The sequence below is a fragment of the Lepidochelys kempii genome, chromosome 6, assembly GCF_965140285.1.
Source record: "Lepidochelys kempii isolate rLepKem1 chromosome 6, rLepKem1.hap1, whole genome shotgun sequence".
Classification (NCBI taxonomy): domain Eukaryota; kingdom Metazoa; phylum Chordata; order Testudines; family Cheloniidae; genus Lepidochelys; species Lepidochelys kempii.
The window spans coordinates 49,657,767-49,667,807 of NC_136385.1; the positions used below are offsets into that span (position 1 = coordinate 49,657,767).

The window sequence follows — 10,041 nt, forward strand, 5'->3', positions numbered from 1 at the left end:
AGGCTCCCCAAGTCTAGAAGCCAGATATTAGGTGGTGGCAGGCTTTAGTGCCTTACCCCTTTGTCCTTGATTTACATGCTAGAGAATTGAGGGATTGCTTATTTTCTTCACATAAGGAAGACAAAGTTAAAATCATTTGTTTTATACTGTTTTACCTAGTCCGAAGCATGCAAAGTGATTTACTTGTGCTTGTAATCTTCTCAGCTATCATATAAATCTAAACATAGATGTGGCAGTGAAAGCCATTGTGGGGATTTTCAGTATGGTGATGGGCAGATCTCCCCAGTTTCGTGTCTGTGGAGGGAGCAGCAGGGAAAATCTGGCACTACAGAATGTGCAGGTATGCTTTTGTTTTCCCCAAAGGATTCAGCCCACATAATCCTTCTTATACTAACATTTGGGGATTCAGTGACACTGGGTTGTGGTGTTCACTAGTCACCTGTAGAGACTGCAGTTCTACATGTGGCTTAGTTCTGAAGTATACTGGGCTCATCGTAGTTATTAGTGGATATTTTAATTTGACTTCGAATTCTGTGTTATGAAGGAGAAAGTAGTTTGCTTTGTAAATCTGCTTTATTTCTCAATTTGATTTGTAGGCTAGAATAAGAATGGTCCTTGCCTACTTGTTTGCTCAGCTGAGTCACTGGGCTCGCGGGATGTCTGGCGGGCTTCTAGTGCTCGGATCAGCCAATGTGGACGAAAGGTGGGCGAATATTGGAAATCTATTAAGTCATCGGGAGTCAAATTCACTGCAGTCTTTTGTAACTCCACTGGATGCCAGTATATACCAATGCCCCAGGAAATATACTTAATTTAAGAATAAAATGAGTGTACTGGAATCAATGAAACTATGAACTGAACCAAATCAGTCGACATTTTTTAGATGCCCATTTGAGAATTGGTGCAGTCATTTGATAAAAAGAACAGCTGTTCCTTTCTCAGCAACCTTCTGTAGCGAAGGTGACCCATATAGTAAATAGAAAACAAAAGTGACACTAATATTTTGTGTCTTTTGATGACTTTGTTATTAGAGACTTAAAAAACAAACAAACAAAAAACCCCCAACAACTTTGGAAGCCATGCCATATACTTTAAAAAATCAGGACCAAGTTTAGTAGCTTGGTCATAGTATGGTGGGGCATCACAAAGGACAAAGGTGACCTGTGACCATGGGAGCCTGAAAAGGTGGGATTTTAGTTGCTATTGAGGTAAGTAAGGCAGTATTTTAGTTGTTTTTGTGTGAAATGCCCTGCTTCATTGGTTGGTGGAGGCATCACAGTTAGATTTACAGTTTGCAGATCCTCAAGTTGTAAATGTGGGAGTTGGGCGTGAATACACTGCAGTGTAATACAAACCAACAGTCAGACATATTTAAGTAAGCCCAGGGTTAGTGGGACTCACGTTAGCTGACTTGTGTTACAGAACCCTGGGCTTAAGTGTCTACATTGTATTTAAACCCTATATTAAGACTTGTCTACCCTATGCTCTAACCTAGGGCTCGGGCATCCACATTGCAGTGCGCAGACCTGAGTCAAAGTTACCATATCCCAAAGTCTCCTAAAATGTGGCCACTCTAGTACTAGGACTGTGCTGCACTGTGGGAAAACTTTACTGCCTGCCCTGCATGTTTTACATGCTGGAGAATTGAGGGGTTGTTGTTACAGGAATAGCCCACCAAACCCATTGCAAACCCAGGAGGCTCTCTGATGGTATGCTTGTAGATGGGTGATCAGAAGAGAATGGGTTAATGCTGACCTGAGCTGCTACTGTTCGCTAAGGGTAGCAGGGAGTGGCTTCCCTTTTCAGTAGCGTGGACTACAGATTGTTGGGATAGAGAGGACTAAGGAAGTTGTCCCATGGAATTGTGGGATACTTTTGGATGAGTTCCAGGACCCAAGTCAAGCAGCCCTGCATCTACACTGCGAAGCAATAGGGCTTGGACCCTGGTCCTGGTTTGACTAGAGCTTTGACCCTAGAGCTCTGCAGAGTCCTGGGACCCTGGGTCAGTGTAATTGGAGTGCAGACACAAGGAGGCATTGGCTTAAGCCTGGGCTCAAGCATAGGCCTATGTTGCAGTGTAGACATTAGAGACCCCAACCAAGATCAGGGCCCCTTTAGTCCAGGCTCTGTACAGACACACTGTGCATTGAAACTATCCCTGCCCAGAGAGTTTACAGTCCAGACAGAGGCATAGAGACTTTCCCAAAGTCATGGTGAAGCTCAGAGGCGGAGCCCACAGCTCCCAAGTCCTAGTTCAGTGTCCTCTTCACTGGACCATCTTGCCTCTCCACAGAGTAGCCTGTAAATTACTTACCCCACTGATTTCCCAAGAAGGTGAGATCAGGTGAGTCTCTGAGTGGTTGGATTATCCAGGAAAGTTGAGACGTCAAGAGGGAAGGGCCCTAAGAAGTGCTAGTCCTGGGAGGCAGTCAGCCTACATTGCTTCAGAAAATACAGTCTTCATTTTGTTTTTATTTTATTATTTTATTAATACATACAATGCTAACTGCGGTTGCAGTAGGTATTAAAATATTATCACCTCCCTGCCAGAGACCTAATGATCATTAGAGTAGCACTACCACGTCCGAACATTAATCAGTTTACCTCTTAATGTCCCAATGACTTTAAAAAACGGATAGCCTTATAAATACACATGAAAACATAAAAGGCCCTATTTCTAGGATTTTGGTTGTTATATAAAGTTCCTTATTCTCTTTCAGTCTTCACGGATACTTGACTAAGTACGATTGCTCCAGTGCTGATATAAATCCTATTGGTGGAATCAGCAAGACTGACTTGAGAAATTTCATACAGTATTGTATGGAAAACTTCCAGCTTACAGCACTCAGAAGGTGAGTGGTAAAGTAATGATTCATGACTGGTGAAACTGTGCTAGCATCCATACTCCTCTTCCTCTCCTACAGTGTGTGCTCATCTGTAACATAAAGGAACCCCAATTCTGAATCTCTGATGCCACTGTAATACATGTGATAAATAATAATAACTTCCGTGTTTAAATGTGGTTGCAGCTAGTACATTTTTCCTTATCAGTGTGGACAGAGATTTTTCTCTGAAACCCAGGCAGCCTAGTAGCACTATTAATATTGGCCATCTATACGTACCAAATCTCTTTTGTCTTTAGCATAGCTTTAAAACAAGGATATATGATGGTTCTTGCAAAATACATCCAAGTGAATATTTGTCAAGGAAGTTGTGTCATAAATGTTCTAGCAACTATATTTAAACATGATTGCTACTAGGGCTGTGTCTACACTAGGGTTTATTTTTTGGCAACTTTTCTTCTATCATTGCTAACGCCAACTGGTCGTAACACCATTGGGGGTGCTAGTGGAGACAATGCTGCCGTGACGGCCTAAGTTTTTACACGATGTTATTTAAATGGGACGGTGTTAATGTGGTCAGCTTCAGGAGCTGTTCTATAATAGCTTTCCCAATGTTGTTACCATCAGGGGAGCTTCAACCGTGAGAGACTCTTGGCAAAAACTCATTGTAGGCAAGGCTAAGCTCTTTTTCAGCCTTAGCCTGGACAGGGATTTAGATGGATGCAAGACTGTTTGCTGTTTCTGTGAATGTAGCACAAACTATTGAAAACTTCAGTTGCATAACTGATTGTTGCTGTGCTTGAATCCTGAGGTCCTTATTCCATTTATACTCAGATTTGATTCAGGCAAATATATGATGACTGTGATTTTACTATAGGCATCACCCTGTGCACCTGGGAGAGCTTTTGGCACAAATAGCAGTAGTCTAGTAGATGTCCCATTTTCTTTTCACGGTCATTTTGCAGGTTGTGCTCCCGAAATGGACTTAAATAAAGCACTTGATGTTTAGCAGCTAACGTGATTGGTTTGAATGAATGCTTTTTCCTACACAGTATTATGTCCGCTCCACCAACTGCAGAGTTAGAGCCCCTTGCGGATGGACAAGTGTCTCAAACTGATGAGGTAATGGGCAGTGACTTTAAAAAGCTCTGGTAAGCCTTATTCACAACTTGTATTTTGTTCAGTAGTGGAGAGGGGCAGCATCGCCGGACTATGACCAAGATAAGTTTCTCTCCCTTTGAATGGTCTCATAAGCCATTCCACAAAACAGCTCTGTAAACATTAATATCTGGCAGCAGACTTGTTTATACAGGCCAAGAGTTTCAAAAGTAACTGGTGTTTTTGGATGCCTTGAGTTTTGGTGCTCCACTCAAGATATCTGTAAGGGGCCTGTATTTGAGAGGGTGAGGGCATAGTCCTTTCTGCAAATCAGTTCCCTTTAAGGCCCCTCAAGGCCCCCCAAAAATGGGAGTCTCTCAAAGTCACTAGTCACTTTTGGAAATATTGGCCCCGGAACTTTGTTTCCTCATTTTATTTATTTAGTTGCATATGAGATCACTGTTCAAACTTATGAACACCATTGAAATCAAGGCTGGTCTAAATTCTAGGGAACTGTACTGTGTTTCTAGGACGGTGGAAGGTAAGTCACGGCACAATTTAGTTTCTTGTTTTCAAGCAGAAGGCCAACATCTAGGTTTAGCTTGCTGATATGAAGCCTGTGTTCAAATACCACAGAAGGAAAAATCCTTTTTTTCAAGAAGTGCTCTTGCTAGCTAGATGCAATATATTCCCATACAACAATTCAGAAATTCCATTGCAGTCCTTATTTTAAATGGAGATTGGTTTTTCAATTTAGTATTTCTCTGATTAACTGAATGTATTATAGTCTCCTCTAAAATAATTCATTCTGACTCATGTTATACATTTTCAGTGCCCTTTTTGTGTGTGTGATTTCAGGAAGATATGGGGATGACATACACTGAGCTCTCAGTCTATGGAAAACTAAGGAAGATGGCCAAGGCTGGACCTTACAGCATGTTTTGTAAGCTGATCAATATGTGGAAGGAGATCTGTACCCCAAGAGAGGTAAAAATTAAAAAAATCTTGCGTTTAAAATCCTCCATTAACAGAATTTACGCTTGGAAAAAGATCACATGTAGTTTTCATAACTTAAGAGGAACAGCTTAATCAGTCTCTTGTATTTAGAAATACCCTAGAGAGGTCATAACATGTTAAAGGAGAAAAGACCAAATTTCAAGAGAAATCTCTCTCTGGAAACCTGTCCACCGACACTGATCACACGCTCACTGCCCACTCTCTGTGTTACATTTTGCTGTTTTCTGCTTCCCAGAAGACGTTCTTCTGCTTGTACAAGCTGGCACAGATCCTAGAGTGATTCCAGCCTTTTGTCTATACTGCAGACTGTTAGATCAACACTTAGGTATTCTGAAGGGAACTGTTTGTTTAGTTTTAGATCTATACATGCATGGCCAAATTCTGCCTTCCCTGATATGTGCCCAACCCCCATTGAAGCTAATGGATGTGCCATGAATATATTGTAAGAGAGAAGGTGGCTCTTGATTTTCAAAACACCTAAAAGAAATCTACATCCATATATCCTGTGACAGAGTTGGTTGGAGAGGTGTCATTTCCATGACATTTCAATGGGCACTTGCTTTTATCCTGGCAGTGCCCTTTCTGGGACCTCTGTGAGGTAGGAAAGTCCTATTATTCCCATTTTACAGATGGGAAGCTGAGGCAAAGAAAAGCTAAGTGACTTGCCCAAGGTCACACAGGAAGTCTGTGGCAGAGCAGGGAATAAAATTTGGGTCTCCTATGCAGGCCAGTGTCCCAACCCCTGGGATATCCATCTTCTCCCTTATAAGAAACATTTACAGCAAAATAGTATAGATGTGTTTCATTGTGACACTTTTGTGCATTCTGATACTTTAAATGCATATTACATGCCTCACTTCCTCTGTGGTAACAGACATTAGTAGTGCTAACTGATATATATACATTTGGATTTGTGAATTAGCTCACTCCAGAGTAACTTGCTCATCTAGAATTGTGTTTCAGTTCTGAGAAATTTCAGTTGACCTGAAACTATGTGTTTTGTACACCAGGTGGCATCCAAGGTTAAGCATTTTTTCAGGATGTACTCAATTAACAGACATAAAATGACCACCCTCACACCTGCCTATCATGCTGAAAACTACAGTCCTGAGGACAACCGATTTGACTTGAGACCTTTTCTTTACAACTCTACCTGGTCCTGGCAGTTCAGGTCTATAGATAAACAGGTATGCATGGTTCACTTCTGCTCTAGGTTTATTTTAAATCATTTGTGATATGATAAGCCCAGTTCCAGTATGTCTACATAGACATAGATTCCTATGATCTAATTCTTAGGAGATCTTACCTCTGTCCGGGTATCCCCACTCCATAGCCTTGCCACAGCTCCCAGGGGGTAAGATGGGGAAGAAGAGACAGGATGAAGGGGAGACACAACTGTGAAAAGTTTGGGGACCACTGGTCTATGCTTATGAACTCTATGCCCATTCAGAGCAACGGGCCAGCACACAGTAACAGGAGTCCATCTACACGGACCTCATTGCAGGATTGGGACCTAAAATGGTGTGACAAATTCAGTAAGAGCTGGGAAATTCAGAGTGAAGGTGTCTGCCCATCTTCCTTTACAGCAATCCCCTCTTTGAACCTTGAAGTCAGTGGAGTTACACTGGGGATTAATTTGACCTTGCATGCTTGGATATGGCAACTGTTTTTAGACTGGCCACTGTGAGGTGTGTAAAGGATCAAGTGGTAGCTGTAACTATGGTTTGGTTGGCTTTTTGGGGGCTTCAGTCACAACCTTAACATTAAGAAAAGGAGTACTTGTGGCACCTTACATTTTTTTTTACCATAAAAGTGCTTGGCCGAGGAATTTTAACACATGGGAGTTTTCACTGCCAAAGATTTTAAATTTCAGTTGCTTTTAAGAATATGTTTACATATGCAATAAAATATTAATTCCCATCTCTATGAAATGTTAGGCATGCTATAATAGTATCTGACTCTCTGGAAACCTAGGATAAAAGGTACCATATGCTGCATTCCCTTTTTAGCCCCACCCCACAACTCATAATTTTGGGCCTTTTCCCATTAAAGTGTAGGGCAAAACTCCTTTTGGCTTCAGTGGGAGCTGGATTGGATATTTCTGTAGGAACAGACTATAAAAATCTGGCCTCTCTCTTTGTGCCTGTAAATATTTATGGGCACAGTGAATATCACTTAGACTTGTAATGACCCAGTGTATTGGCATATGCTTCCTGTGATATTACTTGGGCCTGCAGGTATTTGCCATTGCAAACTGTGTGCAAAGAGGGGGGCCAGTTTAAAAAAAAAAATCCATTCCTTATATTTTTGTTTATCCAGTAGGTTACAGCAGCAGCCTGTGCTGGTGACTGTTTCAGAAAGTTTTTCAGAAGACTCAAAAATAAGAGCATGTAACAGGGATCACTCCGCACTGTGGTACCTCCTGCTGACTGTCCTGGGGATTAGCTCTCTTCACCAGTGCACCCTCCTCTGGTGGTGCTTTGCCACTGTGACGCCTGTTCTAGGACCCACGTCTCTACAAGGACCGCGGCGTCCTCTTTAGTGGCACAACCCTCTGGCCATGCTGTACTCTGTGCTTCCCCCTTCCGGGGGACCTGCAGTCCACTGTTCAGCCACTTCCTTTAGTGGCTACTGCAGTATATTATCTGGCCACTTCCTCGTGGCCACAGCATCCTCTTTATCCTTACCTCAGGCCCTCCACCTGCAAACCTCAGCAGCTAGCCAGGAGCTCTCTCTCGCTCCCCTAGCCCAGTCTAGGGTGCTGGCAGTCTAGGGTGCTGGCAGTTCTCTCAGCCCTCCAGGTACACAGTCCTTCCTCCCTGGGTTCCCCGTAGAGAACTGCCTTTCTGGGCCCTGCAGTTCCCTTGTCATATGGGCCTGCTTGGCCCTGATTGGCTGCTCCCTTCAGCCCTTCTCTGATGCAGCCTCCCAAGGGCTCTATTAACCTCTTAGAACCAAGTGTGGGGCAGATGTAATACTGCAAGGCAAGGCTGGTCTATTTTGGGAAGCGAGTGCACTAAGGGTTTCCCTTGGCCTGGAAACTCTGCACTCGCAGGCCAGGCAGCTGTAATTCCTAAGAGAATCATCCTTCAGGACAATGTCATGTGTTGACTGTTGTGTTCCTGTATTTGTAGCACAAAGTCCAGAGATAAGATGATGTTAATTGGAAAGAGCTTGAGGCAATGGTTTTATTCAGATTTGCCAGACCTGCAGTTATGGCTTGTTTCATCGTCCAGCACAAAGGGGCTGTCGCCCTGGTAGATCTACCAGTGTGAGGGAATTCCCAGGTGGTGCAGCTATGATGCCTCCCTTCTGTCTTGGGAAGAAGGCTGTGTGTCCAGAGCTCTTCTGCACACTACTACTACCTGGCTTCCAAAATGGCCCCTGGGGTCTTGAGCAGCTGGCATAATTTAGAGCAGCTGTGAGGTGATTGGGGCATGGCATGGGCTGATACAGAACCGTCGGAAGGACCAGGGACTGAAGGTGGATGCAAATCCTTTGCATCCGCCTTTCTCTGCTTTTTTTATTGGGCACAGCTGAAAATCTGACCTATGGCTTATTGTTCCTCTGTTCATTGTTGACTACCCCAATTCCTTGTGAGAATCTAAATTTAACAGCAGAAATTAAATGCAAATTTGTTTTTACTTCTGTACCTTGTTTAATTACAGGTTTCCAATCTAGAAAGGAAAGAAGAAGGGAAGCCTGTACTTGAAGATGTGGACTGACTACTCTCCACTCTTATACTACTGACTTAATATGGGTCTACAAACACAACATTCAAGGATAGAGTATATTCTGAAGATCAGCACGGTTCCAGTGTTTGAACAGACTATAGAGCTGGTCTATCTTTTTGTTACCAGTTATATTTGTAATTAATCAAACCCAAATTAGTTTGGACAAATAAGTTTCAAGCTGTATTATTCATGATTCTGAATGGTTTGGTTTGCTTCAGCTATTCACTATTTGTTGTTCATGGTGTGTGATTGGTCACAAAATTCAGATGGTCTTGGCTGAAACTTTTAAAATGTAAAAATGAAGGTTGGACTTTTGTGTTTTAATTTTTGGATGATTAATCATTCGTGATTCATTAGTATTTTCACATATACCTGAAGATTGTCTGAATATTTGGAAATAACAAGTGATATGACCCCTCCAATCATAGAAACCCAGCTCAGTGCTTTTGTGTGGAAATATGTGTGCACATATAAAATTTGATTGGGCCTAATGAATGGTCTGCATGTGATTTTTATCTAACATGTTGAACTGAAAGCAAAAATCTTTTTAGTCGCTGGCACATGCTGCTGTGAAAAAAATAAATTTTCATTTTATTGTGTAATAAATTCGCATTTTTATAATGCTAATTGGCTCTGTTCTTAACATAGTTAATTCTATGTAAATAAAAAATAACTTGTCTGCTTTAGTGATTGGAACAGCAGAGTAAGATCCTAATTCAACAACGTATTTGAGTACTGGCCAAATTGTACATACATGAGTAGTTTCTAATGAGGCCCAGATCAGCACCCCTAAGGTCTGTTTCTGGCTTTGCCATCTTCTTGCTGTGTAAACTTTGAAATTCACTTTAATCTCTGTGAGTTTCAGTTTCCTCATTCCTAAAATAGGGATACTGCCTAGTTGATATAATGCTGAATGTGCTCTGAGATCCTCAGATAAAAGGTACTCTACTATTATCTGTAAAACATTATTTAAAGGTGAGCTGCATATAAAATTGGGCTTGTACCCTTTTTTCCTTCTTTATGATTTATAAAGAAAGCTTTGGTATATGTGACATGTAAAATGTTCGCTCAGTGCCTGGCACTTTTTGAAAAGAGATGGGGATAAGCCTGGTGTTCTGGCTAACATTTCTGTTCCCACTTAACCTAGTGCTACTGTCCAAGACTGAGCATGCACTGTCATCAGTGAGTGAATAATGGCTGCTTTTACTTGCCTGTGTAGTCATTATGTTATTGAAACTGAGCTTGCTACTCTGTAAAACAGTTGGGGACAGAATGAGCATAGGAGAGATGGCTATAGAACCAGCTTCCCCTTAGCATTCAGTAAGGTTGCCTTACCCACTTTCCTCTTG

At 42.0% G+C, this 10,041-nt stretch overlaps 1 protein-coding gene across 2 annotated transcripts in view; it reads left to right on the forward strand.

Moving 5' to 3' along the window:
• Window positions 1–9,187, forward strand: part of NADSYN1 (NAD synthetase 1) — a 28,166-nt gene extending 18,979 nt beyond the window's left edge. For both annotated transcript variants that reach the window (XM_073347864.1, XM_073347865.1), the window contains 7 exons: window positions 205–340; window positions 597–703; window positions 2,721–2,852; window positions 3,896–3,965; window positions 4,800–4,928; window positions 5,969–6,145; window positions 8,627–9,187. In XM_073347864.1, coding sequence (XP_073203965.1) covers window positions 205–340; window positions 597–703; window positions 2,721–2,852; window positions 3,896–3,965; window positions 4,800–4,928; window positions 5,969–6,145; window positions 8,627–8,683 — 808 coding nt within the window. In that variant the 3' untranslated portion in view covers window positions 8,684–9,187. The remainder of the gene's footprint in view (window positions 1–204; window positions 341–596; window positions 704–2,720; window positions 2,853–3,895; window positions 3,966–4,799; window positions 4,929–5,968; window positions 6,146–8,626) is intronic.
• The last annotated feature ends 854 nt before the right edge of the window (window positions 9,188–10,041 follow it).